The 20,503-nt window shown below is 48.2% G+C and overlaps 1 protein-coding gene across 1 annotated transcript; it reads left to right on the forward strand.

Annotated features, from left to right (window-relative positions):
• The first annotated feature begins 254 nt into the window (after positions 1 to 254).
• Positions 255 to 20,038, forward strand: LOC144482860 (putative G-protein coupled receptor 139). Its single transcript, XM_078201702.1, has 3 exons — positions 255 to 420; positions 11,018 to 11,315; positions 19,137 to 20,038. Exons 1-3 carry the CDS (start codon positions 400 to 402, stop codon positions 20,036 to 20,038), a joined length of 1,221 nt encoding a protein of 406 aa, XP_078057828.1. The 5' UTR covers positions 255 to 399.
• Positions 20,039 to 20,503: the final 465 nt, after the last annotated feature.

The following is a 20,503-nucleotide window of genomic DNA, read 5'->3' on the forward strand; positions in this document are numbered from 1 at the left end:
ACCAGAGAATTATCTGGCCTCCCTCCTCCTGCCCCCCCCAACAGAAAACGGCCTGCCCCCCCCTCCCATCCCCTCCCCCCCGCAAAAACAGAACGATCGGGTCCGCTTCCCTGTCACCCCCACCCCCCCTCACTCACCAGAGAATGATCTGATACACCTCCCTCCCCCCCCCCCCACCCCGCCCCCCTCACCAGACAATGATCTGATCCACATCCCCCCCCCCTCACCAGAGAATGACCTGATCCACCTCCGGCCTCCCGCACCCCCCGCTCCCCCCACCACTGATCTGATTCAGAGAGCCGCCAGAAGCTCTGGTCTTACCTCCTCAGAGCTGGACTGCCCGAAACAGACCTTTGCCGAGCACATCTGTTCCGCGCCGAATCTGGACGGGCGAACGCGATGGTAAGGGGGGAAAGGCAGGTAAGATTGGGCATCCAACTCATTAAGTCAATTTAAATGCATCACCCATTTCGGGCGCGGTTCGGATCGCGGCCATTTTCGGGCCTTGGTAAAGTGGACATCTGCACGGATTGTTCTAATCGCCTCACACCTGACTTTACCAAGTTTTCGCACCCGTTAAGGCAATTTAACATGGCCAATCAACCGATCCTCCAGATCTTTGGACACTAAGGGGCAAGTTAGCATGGTTAATCCACCTATCCTTCTCATCGTTGGACACTAAGGGGCAATTCAGCATGGCCAATTCACCCAACCTGCACATCTTTGGACACTACACAACCTGCGGTTCTGAGGCTTTATCCTGCTGGCAAATCAACCATGAGGCCCTCAGTGTGGTGTAACATAACCGATGTGTCGTGCAAAAATCAGTATTGTTCATTCTCAGTGTGTGGGCATTGCTGACTTTAGTGTCCATCCTTGGAAATTCATCGTTGGAGCTTTCTTACAACCACAGGGCTTACTCAGTCACTTCAGAGGACAGTTGAGTCAACCACATTGGTGTGGGGCTGGAGTCACGTAGAGCTGAGCCTGGGTAAGGACCTCTCCCGAAGTACATCAGTGAACTGGTCAGATTTTTACAACAACCCATCAACTCCACCGCTATTTTCACGGACTTATTTCCAGGTTTTACAAACTGAATTCAAATGTTTAAACCCCCGTTCTCTGGCCCAGCTCAACACGAAGGCGCCCTAAAATCCTCTTATTCTGCTTACACTCTGTACCCCCAACATCAATAAATCTTGATATTCAGAAATAGGTTGGTACTTCGTGGGATGTCACAGCGCCAGTGACCCGGGTTCGATTCCTGGCCTCGGGTCACTGTCTGTGTGGAGTTTGCACGTTCTCCCCGTGTCTGCGTGGGTTTCCTCCGGGCGCTCCAGTTTCCTCCCACAGTTCAAAGATATGCAGGTTAGGTGGATTGGCCAGGCTAAATTGCCGCTTAGTGTCAGGGAGACTAGCTAGGGTAAATGCATGGGGTTACAGGGACAGGGCCTGGATGGGATTGTGGACGGTGCAGATTCGATGGGCTGAATGGCCTCCTTCTGCACTAGAATTCTATGATTCATCGTGGCAGGAGTGCTAAATGTGGCATGACCAATTCACCTAACCTGCAAATCTTTGGACAGTAAGGGGCAATTAGCATGGCCAATCCACCTAACCCGCACATCTGTGGACACTGACGGGCAATGTAGAATGGCCAGTCCACCTATCCAGTACATCTGTGGACACTAAGGGGTAATGTAAAATGGCCAATCCACCAATCCAGTATATCTGTGGACACTAAGGACACTTTAGCATTGGCAATCCACCTAACAGCACGTTTTTCAGACTGTGGGAGGAAACCAGAGCAGCCGGAGGAAACCCATGCAGACATGGGGAGAACATGCAGACTCCGCACAGACAGTGACCCAAGCCGGGAATCGAACCTGTGTCCCTGGTGCTGTGAGGCAGCATAGCTAATCCAATTAGCCAGGCAGCAGGTTATATTCGTCTTGGCATTCTGCAATGTGATCGGATTCATTGAACTGTCATGATTTTTTCACTATCAGTTTAAATTTCCAAGGATTATCACATTAAAAGCATCTTAGGGAAATGTCTGAGTGAATAACCCATCGCCCCCATGAATGTTTTGGAGGAGTTGAACAACAGGAACTGAACTGAAGGATGTTTTTCTTACCATAAAAGTCAGATCCATAACCTGATGTGAAGAAGACAGATTTATGTTAAATCTTGGATAAAATTATTTCAAAATCAACATGTTTAAAGATATTTATGCCTTAGGAACAAAGAAAAGTGCTGCAGAGGAACAGGCCCTTCGACGTTCACTCTCCTATGTATCTCTTGGAATGGGATTGTTTTTGCTGTGTAAACAAGTGCTGATTGCATCGGGAGGTTTAACACTCAAGCATCAGTGAATAAGTATAATGGTTATTTACTCGTGTCACAAGTAGGCTTACATCAACACTGCAATGAAGTTACTGTGAAAATCCCCCAGTTGCTACACTCCGGCGCCTGTTTGGTTAACACTGAGGGAGTATTTAGCATCGCCAATGTACGTAACCAGCACTTCTATGGGACATTGGAAAGAAATCGGAGCGCCCGGAGAAAACTCATGCAGACACGGGGAGAACGTGCAGACTCCACACAGACAGTGAGGCAAGCCGGGAATCGAACCTAGGTCCCTGTCGCTGTGAGGCAGCAGTGCTAACCACTGTGCCACTGTAGTGGGAGTGGTATAAAGCAGCCTATCAGGAATCACAGTGTAGAACAATGTAGGGCATCTTACGGGAAAGGGACAGCAGATTTAAAACAGACATGGGGAGAAATTACTTCTCTCAATGGGTGGTGAATCTGTGGAATTCATTAACTCGGAGTGCGCCGGATGCTGGGACATGGTAAATTTGAGGAGACAGACAGAGTTTTAATTAGTAATGGATTGGAGCATGGGCTGGGTGGCGCTGTTTGGTAATGGGAAGGGGCGGCTGGGCACTATCGTACTTGTTGCACCCCTGATAGTTAAGGGTTTACCCGGCGATTGTCCAGAAGGCCTATTCTACTGGAGAATTGTGCTGTTCCTGCGACCATCTGACAAACTGATTTCAATCACTGACATCAGATCATAGTTACAATGAAAACATTAGGAGGGGAAAAAACTCATGGAACTTTGGATTTAATTTTAAAGGCGCAGACGGTGCCCCGTATGGGACAGCCCCACACGCCCTACCCTCACCCCCACCCCAAATAAACACCCCACCCTCCTCGGAATCCCATGTTCATCCAGCAGAAGGGACTCTTCAGTTCTGGGCAATAAAATGAAACAAAACTTACTCCAACTTGTAAATCAGACAAAACGTTTCAATAATGAAACTTCATTACTCCAACACTCGAGGCCTCACCCTGGGCCATTCCAAGCTCCCACAAACCACAGCAGCTTCTTACTTATACAGAGTCAGCTGGTCAGCTGACCACCACACCATTTTCTCATTGGTTACATAGTTTACAGGGTCAGCTGACCCTCACAGCTTGTTCTCATTGGTCACTGCAACAGATCCAATGTGGTTCTGTTGGTTGTTACATTGGTTCCATTCCAACATTCCACTCACACCCGCCTCTCCCACCACCTGATCCCCACCAACCCAACCAGCCTGAACCCATCACTTCCCGGCCACTCCATGACCTCAGCAACACTCAGAGAATCATAGAATCACACGGCGCAGAAGAGGCCCTTCGGCCCATCGAGTCTGCACCGATACATGAAATGCCTTGACCTGTCCACCTAATCCCGCTTGCCAGCACCTGGTCCATAGCCCTGAATGTTATGGCTGTGCCAAGTGCTCATCCAGGCACTTTTTAGAGGATGTGAGGCAACCCACCTCCACCACCTTCCCAGGCAGCGCATTCCAGACCGTCACCACCCTCTGGGTAAAAGGGTTTTTCCTCACATTCCCCCCTAAACCTCCTGCCCCTCACCTTGAACCTATGTCCCTCGTAACTGACCCTTCAACTAAGGGAAACAGCTGCTCAAAGAACAAAGAACAATACAGCACAGGAACAGGCCCTTCGGCCCTCCAAGCCCGCGCCACTCCCTGGTCCAAACTAGACCATTATTTTGTATCCCTCCATTCCCACTCCGTTCATGTGGCTATATCGATAAGTCTTAAACATTCCCAGTGTGTCTGCCTCCACCACCTTGCCCGACAGCGCATTCCAGGCCCCCATCACCCTCTGTGTAAAATACGTCCTTCTGATATCCGTGTTAAACCTCCCCCCCCCCCCCCTCACCTTGAACCTATGACCCCTCGTGAACGTCACCACCGACCTGGAAAAAAGCTTCCCACCGTTCACCCTATCTATGCCTTTCATAATTTTATACACCTCTATTAGGTCACCCCTCATCCTCCGTCTTTCCAGTGAGAACAATCCCAGTTTATCCCTGCTCCTTATCCACTCTGTCCATGTTCCTCATAATCTTGTACAACTCGATCAGGTCGCCCCTCAATCTTCTCTGCTCCAACGAAAACTGCCCAAGCCTATCCAACCTCTCTTCATAAAACCTTGAGATAGAGGAACAGATTTCGGCCATACGGCCCATCGAGTCTGCTCCGCCATTCAATCCTGATATGATTCTCATCCCCATTCTCCTGCCTTCTCCCCATAACCCTTGTTTCTTTTATTGATCAAAAACCTATTTATCTCTGTCTTAAACACACTCAATGACCTGGTCTCCACAGCCCTCTGTTGCAACGAATTCCACAGATTCACCACTCTCTGGCTGAAGAAATTCCTCCATTTTTCTCCGTTTTAAAGGATCGTCCCTTTAACCTGAGGTTATGCCCTCTGGTTCTTGTTTTTCCTACGAGTGGAAACATCCTCTCCACGTCCACTCTATCCAGGCCTCGCAGTATCCTGTAAGTTTCAATAAGATCCCCCTCATCCTTCTAAACTCCAACGAGTACAGACCCAGAGTCTTCAACCGTTCCTCATACGGCAAGCTCTTCATTCCAGGGATCATTCTTGTGAACTTCCTCTGGATCCTTTCCTAGGCCAGCACATCCTTCCTTAGATACTGGGCCCAAAACCACTCACAATACTCCAAATAGAGCCTTATGCAGCCTCAGAAGTCCATTCCTGCTCTTGTATTCCAGCCCTCTCGACATGAATGCTAACATTGCATTTGTCTTCCTGACTGCGAACTGAACATTTAAGAAAAGCTTGGTTGGGTTCATGGATGAGAGGCGTGTGGAGGGATATGGTCCAAGTGCAGGTCAGTGGGACGAGGCAATAAATGGTTCGGCACAGACTAGAAGGGCCAAAAGGCCTGGTTCTGAGCTGTAATTTTCTATGGTTCTATGAACTTACACGTTAACCTTAAGAGAATCTTGAACAAGGACTCCCTGGTCCCTTTGTGCTTCTGATTGCCTAAGCATTTCCCCAATTAGAAAATAGGCTATGCCTCCATTTCTCCTTCCAATGTTTATAATCTCACACTTTTCCATGTTATATTCCATCTGCCACTTCTTTGCCCACTCTCCTAGCCTATCCAAGTCCTTGTGCAGTCCCCCTGCTTCCTCAATACTATCTCTCCCTCTGCATATCTTTCAATCATCTGCAAACATGGCAACAGTGGCTTCATTTCGTTCTTCCAAATCATTAATGTGTATTGTGAAAAGTTGTAGTCCCAGCACCGACCCCTGAGGCACACCACTAGTCACCGGCTGCCATCCTGAAAAAGACCCGTTTATCCCCACTCTCTGCCTTCTGCCAGTCAACCAATCCTCTATCCATGTCAGCTTCTTACCCTTAACACCACGGGCACTTGACTTATTTAAAAGTCTCCTATGTGGCACCTTGTCAAAGGCCTTTTGGAAATCCAAATAAATCAGGTCCACTGGTTCTCCTTTATCTAACTTCCTTGTTACCTCCTCAATGAACTCTAACAGATTTGTCAGACATGAGCTCCCCTTGACAAAGCCGTGCTGACTCAGTCCTACTTTATCATGCACTTCCAAGTACTCTGCGATCTCATCTTTAATAATGGACTCTAAAACCTTGCCAATGAAGGAAGTCAGTCTAACCAGCCTATAATTTCCCATCTGCTGCCTCCCTCCCTTCTTAAACCGCGGTGTTACATCAGCTAATTTCCAGTCCTCTGGTACCCTCCCTGCCTCCAGTGATTCTTTTGCTTTTATGCTGTCCTTTACTTTCCTCGTCAGCCATGGAAGCTTCGTCCTCTCTTTAGCAGGTTTCCTGCCTCCCGAATAACCCTCCACCCCGGAAAACTCCTGTAATTGCCGTTCCACTGTCTCCCCTGCTCGGCTCCCTTTCCAATCAACTCTGGCCAGCTCCTCCTTCATGTCTTTGCAGTTACCTTTATTTAATTGTCATATTCTTGCATCTGATTCCAGTTTCTCCTTCTCAAACTGCAGGGTAAATTCTATCATATTGTGGTCACTGCTCTCTCAGGGTCACTTCACCTTAAGTTCCCTAATCAAATCTGCCTCATTACACATCACCAACTCCAGAATTCCCGTTTCCCTGGTAGGCTCTGTCACAAGCTGCTCCAAAAAAGTATCTCTTAGACATTCCACAAATTCCTTTTCTTGGGACCCACTACGTACCGGATTTTCCCAGGCCACCTGCATATTGAAGTCCCCCATAATTATTGTAATATTGCCTTTTTATGTGCCTTTTCTATCTCCAGATTTATTTTCTGCCCCTCATCCTGACTACTGCTTGGAGGCCTGTACATAACTCCCATCTGGGTCTTTTTACCATTGTTTCTCCTCAACTCTACCCACAGAGTTTCTCTGCCTTCTGATCCTGTATCGATTCTTGCTATTGATTTAACGCCAGTCCTTACGAACAATGCAACCCCGCCCCCTTTGCCCATCTGCCTGTCCTTCCAATAAGACACCTATCCTTGGATATTTAGATCCCAGCCCTGATCCCCTTGCAGCCACGTCTCTGTGGTGCCCACAACATCGTACCGGTCAATTTCAATGTGCGCAACAAGCTCATTTACCTTGATTGATATACTGCACGCATTGAGGTTCAACACCCTGAGTCCCGCATTGACCACCTCCCTTCTCATTCCTGTCACCTTTATTTTGCTCTGCCTGAGGTTCGATTCCTGCCACCTTCTATACTCTCTGTTCTATTATGTGGAAGGCCAGGGAGGCCTGGTATCAACAGCTCCTCCGCTGATGGAGGGGACAGGGAACTCGACATTGGTTACTGACGACCGGCGGGAAGACGATCAAACGTTCGTGGGTTCATCGAGGCCTCACTCACCAGAGAAGATCTTAAAACTGGCTCCAGTCCCCAGGCATCAAGCCCCAAGGGGTTGTCGCTCCCCCTGATCATGTCTATGTGAGATGGTCATAAGGATCAGGAATGAACTATGGGATGTATTATATTGTAAATATGCTGTGGATTCTGCACCAAGCCTGTATGAAGTGAAGAGAGAAAAATGTTCGCAAATGGTTTCAAATGCTGTTGCTGTACCGGGGGGTGTGGGAGTGGCGGGGGGGTGGGGGGAGGTGTTACTTACAGGGGAGAGTGTTATATATGTTGGGGCTTTCTTTCAGGGAACGGGATATGTGATCTCAGGTGTGGGGTGAGCTGTTGGGATCCTCGCAGATTGGGCAGTCAATGTTTGGAGTGTTGTGTGAACAGACGGAATAAAGAGTTGTGTCCCTGACACCTGACTGTGGAGTCGATATTGAAGAGAATCCTCAGCACCACAGGACAGAAACAAACAGTCTCGATCCCAGTGCTGCACAGCTCTCCCAGTAGCTTCAATCCTCTATGTCTCCATCTCACACTCTCCTCAAGGTGCTGACTGTCTGTCCCGGTGTCCCAGTGTCCCTCTCACACTCTCCTCAAGGTGCTGACTGTCTGTCCCAGTGTCCCAGTGTCCCCCTCTCACACTCTCTTCAAGGTGCTGTCTGTCTGTCCCGGTGTCCCTCTCACACTCTCCTCAAGGTGCTGTCTGTCTGTCCCGCTGTCCCAGTGTCCCTCTCACACTCTCCTCAAGGTGTTGTCTGTCTGTCCCAGTGTCCCTCTCACACTCTCCTCAAGGTGCTGTCTGTCTGTCCCAGTGTCCCTCTCACACTCTCCTCAAGGTGCTGTCTGTCTGTCCCAGTGTCCCTCTCACACTCTCCTCAAGGTGCTGACTGTCTGTCCCGGTGTCCCAGTGTCCCTCTCACACTTTCCTCAAGGTGCTGACTGTCTGTCCCGGTGTCCCCGTGTCCCTATCACACTCTCCTCAAGGTGCTGACCGTCTGTCCCGGTGTCCCAGTGTCCCTCTCACACTCTCCTCAAGGTGCTGACTGTCTGTCCCGATGTCCCGTGTCCCCCTCTCACACTCTCCTCAAGGTGCTGCTGACTCTGTTCAGGTGTCCCGGTCTCCTTCTCCCACACACTCCTCAACTCACCCTTGCCTCCTTACAACCTCACAAGAGAAAACGCTGAGAAAGTTTGATGTGAATCTTCTTGATCAGGTTCTTCTGTACATAACACTGAGAGATAGTTCTATCTGAAGCCTCAGATTGTACTGTACATAACACTGAGAGATAGTTCTATCTGAAGCCTCAGATTGTACTGTACATAACACTGAGAGATAGTTCTACCTGAATCCTCAGATTGTATTGTACGTAACAAAGAGATAGTTCGATCTGAAGCCTCAGATTGCACTGTACGTAACGCTGATAGTTCTATCTGAAGCCTCAGATTCCACTGTACATAACACTGAGAGATAGTTCTATCTGAAGCCTCAGATTGTACTGTACATAACACTGAGAGATAGTTCTATCTGAAGCCTCAGATTGTACTGTACATAACACTGAGAGATAGTTCTATCTGAAGCCTCAGATTGCACTGTACAAAACACTGAGAGATAGTTCTATCTGAAGCCTCAGATTACGCTGTACGTAACGCTGATAGTTCTATCTGAAGCCTCAGATTCCACTGTACATAACACTGAGAGACAGTTCTATCTGAAGCCTCAGATTGTACTGTACATAACACTGAGAGATAGTTCTATCTGAAGCCTCAGATTGCACTGTACGTAACGCTGATAGTTCTATCTGAAGCCTCAGATTCCACTGTACATAACACTGAGAGATAGTTCTATCTGAAGCCTCAGATTGTACTGTACATAACACTGAGAGATAATTCTATCTGAAGCCTCAGATTGTATTGTACGTAACAAAGAGATAGTTCGATCTGAAGCCTCAGATTGCACTGTACGTAACGCTGATAGTTCTATCTGAAGCCTCAGATTCCACTGTACATAACACTGAGAGATAGTTCTATCTGAAGCCTCAGATTGTACTGTACATAACACTGAGAGATAGTTCTATCTGAAGCCTCAGATTGTACTGTACATAACACTGAGAGATAGTTCTATCTGATGACTCGAGCTAAGACTGTACTGTACGTAATGCTGAGAGATTGATCCATGTGAAGTCCTATACTAAGATTGTTCTGTCCATGAGCTGTACATAAGATCTGCTACAACCTGGATTAAGCAGACTATATCAACCCTGATTGACGTTAACTTCATCTAAAAACCAGGACCAGGATACCCATAAGACAATAAGATATAAGAGCAGAATGAGGCCATTCGGCCCGTCGAGCCGGCTCCACCATTCAATTCTGGCTGATAAGTTTCTCAAACCCATTCTCCTGCTTTCTCCCCGTAACCCTTGATCGCTGTACCAGTCAAGAACCTATTTATCGCTTTATTAAATACAGTCAATGATCTGGCCTCCACAGCCTTGTGTGACAATGAATTCTACAGATTCACCACCCTCTGGCTGAAGAAATTCCTCCTCGTCTCAGTTCTGAAGTAAGAAGTCTCACAACAGCAGGTTAAAGTCCCACAGGTTTACTTCGAATCACGAACTTTCGGAACGCTGCTCCTTCATCAGGTGAGTGGGAAACTGGTGTTGTGAGACTTCTTACTGCGCACACCCCAGTCCAACACCGCCATCTCCACATCACATTTCTAAAGGGCCATCCCTTTCCTCTGAGTCTGTGCCCTCGGGTCCAAGTCTCCTCTACTCATGGAAACATCTGCCCCAAGTGCACTCTATCCAGGCCTTTCATTATTCAGTAAGTTTCAATGTTATCTCCTTCCTCATACTTCCAAACTGCATCGCGTATGGACCCCCAGTCCTCAGACGCTCCTCATGCGTCAAGTCTTTCATTCCCCGGATCATTCTTGTGAACCTGCTCTGGACCCTCTCCAAGGCCAACACATCCTTCCTTAGATACGGGGACCACAATTGCTGACAATATTGTGAATGCGGTCAGGCCAGTGTCTTATAAACCCTCAGCAGTACACCCCTGCTTTTGTATTCTCGTCGTCTCGAAATTAACGCTCGCAGAGTGATCTCTGCTATATCGAATTAATATTGACCCTACATTATTTCCAACTTTCCATACCTCCCTGACCCTCAACACTCCATCGAGGCTGTAACTGCTCTACTTTGGGTTCTAAAAAGTGTTGGATTGAAGGGGGTTAAGTGAAGCTGTTTGTTTAGTGACTGGAATTGATGTGAGTCTCCATGGATCCGATTAGTGTGCCTGGAGGGATTTCCCTCTTCTATTAATAAGGGATTCCGTTCAATGTGTTGTCCCATTGAGTCAGCGGGAGCGGCAACTCCGACACCAACAGAGATCAGCGGCTGTGGAGAGAGAGGGAGGGAGAGGAGAGATCAGAATCTTGGAGCAATGGATTGGAGTCTTCCAACAATGGGTCAGAACAGAGTCATAGAGGTTTACAGCATGGAAACAGGCCATTCGGCCCAACTTGTACATGCCACCCTTTTTTTTAAACTCATAAACTAACCCCAATTGCCCGCATTTGGCCCATATCCTTCGATAGCCACGTAACTATCTAAATGCTTTTTAAAAGACAAAATTGGACCCGCCTCTACTACTACCTCTGGCAGCGTGTTCCAGACACTCACCACCCTCTGTGTGAAAAAAGAATTGCCCCTCTGGACACTTTTGTATCGCTCCCCTCTCACCTTAAACCTGTGCCCTCTAGAATCTGAGAACAATGAACCGGAATGTTCCAACAATGGATCAGAATCTGGGAACAATGGATTGGAATCTTCCAACAATGGATCGGAATCTGGGAACAATGGATTGGAATGTTTCAACAATGGATCAGAATCTGGGAACAATGAACCGGAATGTTCCAACCAAGGACAGGAGTGTATTCTATTGGATTTCTCAGTTTACTGCTGATTATTGGTGGATGACATCAGTTGATCGGATTGTATATCTACTGAACGTGATTCAATGCTTTTACTATCCCCTCCTGGCGATTGTTGGTGTTCCGGGTAAGTCTCTGGCTGGAATTGGACCGGCCCGACCGCCACGGGAATCGGAGCAGGCGAGGGGCGGAGAATGGGGAAGGTCTGTTGAACACGGGTGGGATTTTGCAGCTTGGGGAAGAGTGAGGCTGGAAGGTCCCGTCCCCTGTGTCCAGTTCCTAATTCTAGAAAGGCTGTTTAACTGTATTGATTTTCTTGTCATTTCCTGTACAGGGTTTGCTGCTCTTGTTGAATCTCTGTATCCGGTTATTAATTCTTTCAGCCACTGACAATTGTCTCAGGGTCTATGGGCTGGGATGTCTTCTGAGTGCTGTGACTTTCCATAGACATGTGACCTCAAACACTATTCCACCGTGAGGAAAAGATTGAGACAGAATCCTTTTCACCCTCTGCATATAACACCAGTTCACCCACCCAATCACCAGGCCACAGAATCAATTTTATTGGTCATATCTGCACAGCAGGATCTCACAGAGAGAACATATTTCATTAAATTTGAAATTTATTCATCAGTGTCACAAGTATGCGAACATTAACATTGCAATGAAGTTACTATAAAAATCCCCGAGTCACCACACTCCAGCGCCTGTTCAGGTACACTGAGGGAGAATTTAGCACGGCCAATGCACCCAACCAGCACAACTTTCAGAAAGTGGGAGGAAACTGGAGCACCCGGAGGAAACCCACGCAGACATGGGGAGAACATGCAGAATCTGCACAGTCAGTGGCCAAGCCTGCAATTGAACCAGGACCTCTGGTGCTGTGAGGCAGCAACGCTATCCCCTGTGTCACCACAAGCTCTCCGAGAGCAACAGGAACACAAACACACAGACACACCCAAACGCACATACATTAATACACACATTTGTTGATAGAAGCAATCAGATTTAGAAACTTACTCCCACTCACACACAAATTCAAGAAGCAAAATTGCTGCAACACTCCAGAATAACGCACACTTAGGAACACTCGTCAGGTACTCTGTTGCTCACACACAAACACGCACACATACACATGCATACTGGTACAGACAATATAGACACACCCAACACATACACGGTAGTGGGGGGGGGGGGGGGGGGGGTGTGGCGGCAGGATAACAGCTACTCCCTGTCCATTGATGGTGGGATGATCAAGTAAAACCGCGTGACAGCCTGGAATTCAGGTCCACGTCCCATTTCTCACCTCTTGCAACTTTCACCGGCAATGGAAACAGCGGATTCAGTCTCCTGCCCATTTCCGGCAAGAGGCTGTATAAATTATTTCAATTTATTTTAAAACAAATTTAAATGAAATTAGCGAGCCAGGGATGGAATTGTGCGCCACACTTGCCTTTGCAGCCTCACCGGGAGCGGTTGTGTCCCGTGAGGAAAACAGCTGGCCACATGTATGAGGACGAGTCATGATGACCTCGCCGGGAGAACTGAAGGCCATTGAGGGCACTGGGCAAGGTCGAGGGCAAAGGTAGGTGCCCCTTGGGCAATGCCCACCGGGCAGTACCAGGGAGTGGGGCATGAGGTGGCGGGGTCTACAGGGGCGGACCCTGAAGGTAGCGGGGCCGACTCTGAATGTAGTTGCTGGGTGGGAGAGGGTCCCGTTACCACTCTGCCCGCTGTCTGTGGGGTGGGGTGGTCCCCGCTGCCACTCTGCACGTGATTGGTGGAGGCAGGGAGGGGGGCATCACTGCCTCTCTGCATGCACAGTGGGGTAGGGAGGGGTCTCGCCGCCTCGCTGCATGCACAGTGGGGTAGGGTGGGGGTCTCGCTGCCTCTCTGCATGCACAGTGGGTTAGGGAGGGGGTCTCGCTGCCTCTCTGCATGCACAGTGGGGTAGGGAGGGGTTCTCGCTGCCTCTCTGCATGCACAGTGGGTTAGGGAGGGGGTCTCGCTGCCTCTCTGCATGCACAGTGGGTTAGGGAGGGGGTCTCGCTGCCTCTCTGCATGCACAGTGGGGTAGGGAGGGGTTCTCGCTGCCTCTCTGCATGCACAGTGGGGTAGGGAGGAGTTCTCGCTGCCTGTCTGCATGCCCAGTGGGTTAGGGAGAGGTGCCCTGCTGACACTCTGCATGCAATTGGTGTGGGGGAATGGAGGGTGATTGGTCCAGGTGGTGGGGAGGGGGCTGGGTCTATATCTGGTCGAGAGCTGCTCAGAAAGAGCTGAGGACCCCCGGACTACCTGGCGGCAGCTGCTGTGTTGAAGCGAGCTGCAGCAGCAGAGAGCTGACAGATGTCTCTCTCAAACCAGGCAGGTCACTGCTGGCTACAATTGCGCATTTGCAACCAGATAGGTTTGGGAGGTGGTCGGTATCCCAGCCAGCGCTGTGAGAACTGCAAGTGTTGGGGCCACTGCTGTGGGTGGTCCAACAGCCACCGAGTGTTAACAGCACAAAATGAGGCCATTATGTCTGAACTGGTCCTCAAACACCTATCCAATCGAATCCCATTTTCCAGCACTCGATCCACAGCCTTGTCATAGAGTTTACAGAATGGAAACAGGCCCTTCGGCCCATCTTGTGCATGCCGCCTTTTCTTTTTAAACCCCGAAACTAATCCCAATTGCCCACATTTGCCCCATATCCCTCGATACCCATCGTACCAATTTAACTATCTAAACGCTTTTTAAAAAATAAAATTGTACCCGCCTCTACTACTGCCTCTGGCAGCTCGTTCCAGACACTCACCACCCTCTGTGTGACAAAATTGCCCCTCTGGACCCTTTTGTATCTTTCCCCTCTCTCCTTAAACCTGTGCCATCTAGTTTTAGACTCCCCTACCTTTGGGAAAAGATATTGACTATCTCGCTGATGTGTGCCCCTCATTATTTTATAAACCTCGATAAGATCACCCCTCTGCCTCCGACGCTCCAGGGGGAAAAGTCCCAGTCTATCCAGCCTCTCCTTATAACTCAATCCATCAAGTCCCAGTAGCATCCTAGTAAATCTTTCCTGCACTCTTTCTAGTTTAATAATTATATGCTCTGGCGTTTGAGTTGCTGATCAAAATGCCTTTTGTGGTTGTTCCCGCTTCTACCATCCTTTCAGGCCGTGAGCTGCAGATCCCAGCACCCTGTGGATGGAAACACTTTCCCTCAAATCCACACAAAAATCTGCCCTTTACCTTAAATCCACGCCCCTCTGGTTATTGACACCTCTACTAAAGGGAAAAAGTTTCTTCCTATCCGTGTGCCACATAATTTTGTACATATCACTCAGTTCCCCCCCCCGCCCCCCCCCCCCGCCGCCTGCCACCTGAGAGCATTCCCCACCACCACCCACTACACCCGCTCCACCTCCAGCCATCTCTGCTCTAACGTAAAAAACCCAGCCTTACCAGCCTCTCCTCATAGCTGAAACTCTCCAGCCCAGGCAGCATCCTGGTGAATCTCCTCTCCACCGTTTCCAGTGTAATCACTTCCTTCCTGGAGTGTGATGACCAGAGCTGTACACAGTTCTCTTGCTCTGGTCTAACCAGCGTTTTATAAACTTCCATCATCACCTCCCAGCTCTTATATTCTATGTGCGGCTGCTAAGGCAAGTATCCTACATGTCGTCTTAACCACCTCATCTACCTGTCTTGCTGCTTTTAGGGATCCTCATAAATGCACCCCAAATTCATTCTGGTCCTCTGCACTTCCTCAGACTCGACCGGACATGGTGCATTTCCTTGCCCGGATAGTCGTCCCAAATGCATGGCTTCACATTCGTCAGGTGTAAATTACATTTGCCCATTTGACCAGCCTTTCAGTTTCCTGAGCACGATGGCACAGTGGTTAGCACTGCTGCCCCACAGCGCCAGGGACGTGTGTTCAATTTCTGGCTTGGTCCACATCTGTGTGGAGTTTGCATATTCTCCCCGTGTCTGCATGGGTTTCCTCTGGGTGCTCCAGTTTCCGCCCACAGTCGGAAGACTTGTGGGTTAGGTGGATTGGCCAGGGTATACTGGACTTAGTGTCAGGGAGAATTGCTTGGGTAAATGCATGGGGTTCAGGGGATATCGCCTGGGTGGGATTGTGCTCAGTGCAGACTCGATGGGCTGAATGGCCTCCTTCTGCACTGGAGGATTCTATGATTCCTGTAATCTAAGGCTTTCCTCCTCAATATTTACCACACCACCAATTTTTGTATCATCTGCAAACTTACTGATCACACCTCACACATTCATGTCTCGACCATCAATGTACACTACAAACAGCAAGGGACCCAGCATCGATCGCTGTGGAACCCCACTGAACACAGGCTTACAGTCACAAAAACAACCTTCTACCATCACCCTCTGCCTCCTGCCACTCAGCCATTTTGAATATAATTTACCAAATTGACCTGGTTCCAATCGGAATCACTTCCTTGTTCAGTCTCCCATATTTGTCAAAAGCTTTTCTGAAGAACACGTAGACTACATCGACTGCACTTCCCTCATCTTCTCATCCAGTCACCTCCTCAATATATTCCAGCGAATTGTTAGACATGATCTCCCCCTATCAAAGGAATGCTGACTATTGTTCATAAATCCTTACCTCTCGAAGTGGAGATTAATTCTGTCCCTCAGATTGTTTTCCAATGATTTCCCTACTACGGATATGGTGATGATGGTGTCCTGGCCGTGATCTTGGATATCTCCAGGGCACCTTGCAGGATGGCAGTATGGCACAGTGGTTAGCACTGCTGCCTCACAGCATCAGGGATCCCATTTCAATTCCTGGGATTCCATCAGCACCAGTGAAGCTTTTTTTTTTACTTTGTTCCATTCTCACATCTCGCCTGTTGGGATTTCTCCTATTACAAGAACGTGTGGTATTCCTCTGGAAAGAATCCACTGTGAGCAAGTCCAGTTTCTCGCAGCTCCCCAATGTCCACATTCAGCCTTGTAAATTCAGTCTCGATCACAGCCGTCCCGTGTACATCATCAACCTGCATAAGTTGATTGGTAAGGTCAGGGCACATCGTGCTGATGTTTCAGCTTGAGATGTGAAAGACTGATTTGATTTGAATTGATTTGGTTTATTATTTTCACATATAATAAATATGTGATCCAAGCCGGGAATCGAACTCAGGTCCCTGTGAGACAGCAGTGCTAACCATTGTGCCACCATGCTGCCGACTCAAGAACAGCTTCTTCTCTGCTGCCATCTGACGTTTGAATGGACCCACATCACATTCAGATGATCTTATTCTACACCCTAGCTCTGAATCCAACATTACATTCTGCACTCTCTCCTTCTCTATGTTCAGAGTTACAGTGTTACAGAGTTCAGTGTTGGGCCAGGGAGATGGTGTCTGTGGACCTGTTGGGGAGGTAGGTGAACTGTAGTGTATCCAGGCAATCTGGGAGGCCGGAATTGATTCATGCCATGACTAACCTTTTGATGCATTTCATAACATTGGATATACAGTGAAAAGTGTTGTTGCTCGAGTGCCATACAGACAACGCATACTGTACATAGAGAAGGAGAGAGGGCAGAATGTAATGTTGCAGTCATAGCTAGGGTGTAGTAAAAGATCATCTTGATGCAATGTGGGTCCATTCAAACGTCTGGTGGCAGCAGAGAAGCTGTTCCTGAGTCGGCAGCATGGTGGCACAATGGTTAGCGCTGCTGTCTCACAGGAACCTGAGTTCGATTCCTGGCTTGGATCACTGTCTGTGTGGAATTTGCACATTCTACCCGTGTCGGCATGAGTTTGTTCCGGATGCTGCGGTTTTCACCCACAGTCCAAAATGTGCAGATTAGGTTGATTGGCCATGTTAACTGCCCATTAGCGTCCTGGGATATGTATGTTTGGGGGATTAGCAGGCTACATATGTGGGACTTTGGGGATAGGGCCTGGGTGGGATTGTTGTAGGTACAGACTCGATGGGTCAAATGGCCCCCTTCTGTACTGTAGTGTTTCTATGATTCTATGATTCGGTTGGTCCATGTCCTCACACAATCTTTATATTTTTCTCTGATGGAACAAGTGGGAAGAGTTGATGTCTGTGGTGCGTTATTCCTGAATTAGGCTGGTTGCTTTTGTGAGGCAACGGGAAGTTTAGACAGCGTTAATGAGTGGGAGGTTGGTTTGAGTGATGGACTGGTCTGCATTCACCAAGCTTTGAAGTTTCTCGCAGTCTTGGACAGAGCAGGAGCCATACCAAGCTAGAATGTTATTTATGGTGCATCTGTAAAAGTTGGTGAGAGTCGCAGCTGACATGCCAAATGTCCCTAAACCTCTGAGAAAATAGAGGTGTTCGTAGGCTTTTTTAATTATAGGGACGTCATGGAGGAACCAGGAAAGGTTTTTCGTGATGTGGACCCTAAAACGTGAAGCTCTCGACTCTTTCAACTTCATCCCATTGATGTAGATCGGGGCATGTACTCCACTGGGCTTCCAGAAGTCGATTTGCTTTGTTGACATTGAGGAAGAAATTATTGTTGTCGCCCCAGTTCACCAGATTCTCTGTCTCTTCCTCCGGCCCACTGCAGGTGTCATCAGCAAACTTGGAAATCGAGTTTCAGGGGAATTTGGCCACACAGTCACCAGTGTATAAGGAGTATAGTAAGGGGCTGAGGTCGCAGCCTTACGGCGCACCGCTGTTCAGGATGATTGTGAAGGAGATGTTGTTGATTGTCCTTAATTTTGCTTTCTATGGATTAGGAAGTTGAGGATCAAATTGCAGAGGCAAGAGCCAAGCCCAGGGCCACGGACTTTGGACACGAGTTTCGTAGGACTAATGGTGTTGCAAGCTGAGCTGTAGTTGATAAACACGAGTCTGTGTTCCATGGTTCACTATCGGGCCAGGGAGAGGCATTGTGGACCTGTTGTGGGATGTCGGTGAACTGTCGTGGATCCAGGCAATCTGGGAAGCCGGAACTGATTCATGCCATGACTAACCTTTTGATGCATTTCATAATATTGGATATCAGAGTCACCGGACGATAGGCATTAAGGCAGCCTGCTTGGCTTTTCCTTTGGTACTGGCCTTTGTTTGAGTTTTACCTGGTGCATAGATTGGCAACCTTCCTGTCGAGAGAGGACTGATGCAGCTGCACTGGTCCAGTAGACCAACGTGGGACAGCAGTAATCGCACTGAGCATTATGGACGATAGCTATTCGCTGAACCTTGAAGCTTTCTCCCACTCTTGAAAGCAAACACTGGAAGTTGTGTTCTGTGCCAATCGAGTGTGAGATTACTATTTTTTCCTGTGCTGTGCTAACAGTGGCCACAATGCTGTGATCTCCTCTCCAGGGTACAGTTCTGTGTAAATATAAGAGATTCCATGCTGTCAAGGCATCAGGATCTCCCTCTGCCAATTGTTAGTATTGTCCAGAGGCAAGGGTCAAACCAGCCCTCTTTGGTACCAGCTCTGATGCAGGGGTTGTCAGTAAACTGTCTGAGAGACGACAGATTACCATCTACAGGACTCCAGTCTGGATTTTCTGTCAGGGTTCACACCCTCATCCTTCTCACCCTCCAAATACCCCACAAGGTAGAGGGGCTATTTACTTTTAGGTGAGTGAGGGTCAATGTTGTGGACTCTCCATAAAGCTCTCTCCCAAATGTATACCACTGTGTTGCTACCATGGAGCAGCACGGTGACACAGTGGTTAGCACTGCTGACTCACAGCGTCAGGGACCTGGGTTCATTTCCAGGCTTGGGTCACTGTCTGTGTGGAGTTTGGACCTTCTCCTTCACTTTCCTCTCACACTGCAAAAGACGTGCTGGATATTTAAAAACAGATTTCAGTGATTTTATGTGTGTACATGATTTTTTATTTCAATCCATCCTCAGTCTAAATGGTAACTTCTTTCCCTGAATCCTGTCTAATTCTATTCTTTATTTCCCTTCCTGACAGTGAACATAATCACAATTGTGACCCTGACGAGCAGAAACTGTGGTCTGTCCAAATGTGTCACTCAGTACCTGGTGGCCATGTCAGCGGGGGATCTGCTGGTCGTTATCCTCGACCTGATATTAAGACACATTCCCATTCTTTATCGGGAACAGTTTGATTTCCTGCTGTCGCTCCCCGTGTGTAACATCCACGCCGTCCTGCTTTATGCAGCCACTGACTGTTCTGTCTGGTTCACCGTCACTTTCACCTTTGATCGATTTGTGGCCATTTGCTGCCCCAAGCTGAAGAGTAAATACTGCAGTGAGAAATCAGCGGCTGTGGTTCTGGGAACAGTGACGGTGCTGAGCTGTTTAAAGAACATTTTCTGGTATTTTATGTTATTTAATAGATATTCGCTGATGAACGAACCCTGGTTTTGTGATGTCACAGAGAATGTTCTGTTCTCTCCGGTCTGGACAACAATCGAGTTCCTCCACAACATTCAAACCCCAACTGTCCCGTTCGTCCTGATTCTGCTGCTCAATGCTTTCACCGTCAGACACATTTTAGTGAGCAGCAGAGCGTGCAGGAGACTCCGGGCTCACAGCAGTGGGGAGAATCCCAGAGACCCAGAGATGGAGAGTCGCAGGAAATCCATCATTTTACTATTTGTTATCTCAGCCAATTTCATCCTCTTATGGTCGACATTAATGGTTTATTCTATATGGATTCGGATGTATTATTTGGGCTATCGGTCGGTATGGTTAGATTTCTATGTTATGGAATTTGGTTTCATGTTGCAACTCACAAGTTGTTGTACAAACACTGCCATTTATGCTGTGACACAGACTCACTTCAGGCAGCAGGTAATAAATCTGCTGAAATATCCACTTACTTCAATTCTTCAACTCATTAGACGCTGAGAGGAAACTACAACTACAAGACCCCTGACTCTTTCTATTGGACTTTCAAATATAAATAACGAACAGCCTCACAAAGACAGAGAGAGTGACAGATAAAGAGAGAGAGAGGGCAGTGAGAGCAAAAGTGAGAGTGATAGAGAGACAGAGATTGACAAAGAGAGGGAAGGGCACAAATACATGGAGCGTGACACAGTTTGAAAGAGTTTCTAACAGATACAGAGAGAGAAACAGAGAGAGCGAGAAAGAGAGAGACAGAGAGAAAGGAAGAGACAGATAGGGATTCTCACAGAGCGAGAAAAACAGGGATAGAGATTGGGGGAATGGGGAGGGAGATGGACAGGGAATGAGAAAGGGAGACAGAGGGAGACAGTTGGAAGGATGCAATGAGAGAGGGAAACTAAGACGGAAAGGGAGACAGAAAGGGAGGCAGAGAGAAACAGAGACAGAGACAGAGAGCGTCAGCGA

The sequence above is a fragment of the Mustelus asterias genome, unplaced genomic scaffold, assembly GCF_964213995.1.
Source record: "Mustelus asterias unplaced genomic scaffold, sMusAst1.hap1.1 HAP1_SCAFFOLD_43, whole genome shotgun sequence".
NCBI lineage: Eukaryota > Metazoa > Chordata > Chondrichthyes > Carcharhiniformes > Triakidae > Mustelus > Mustelus asterias.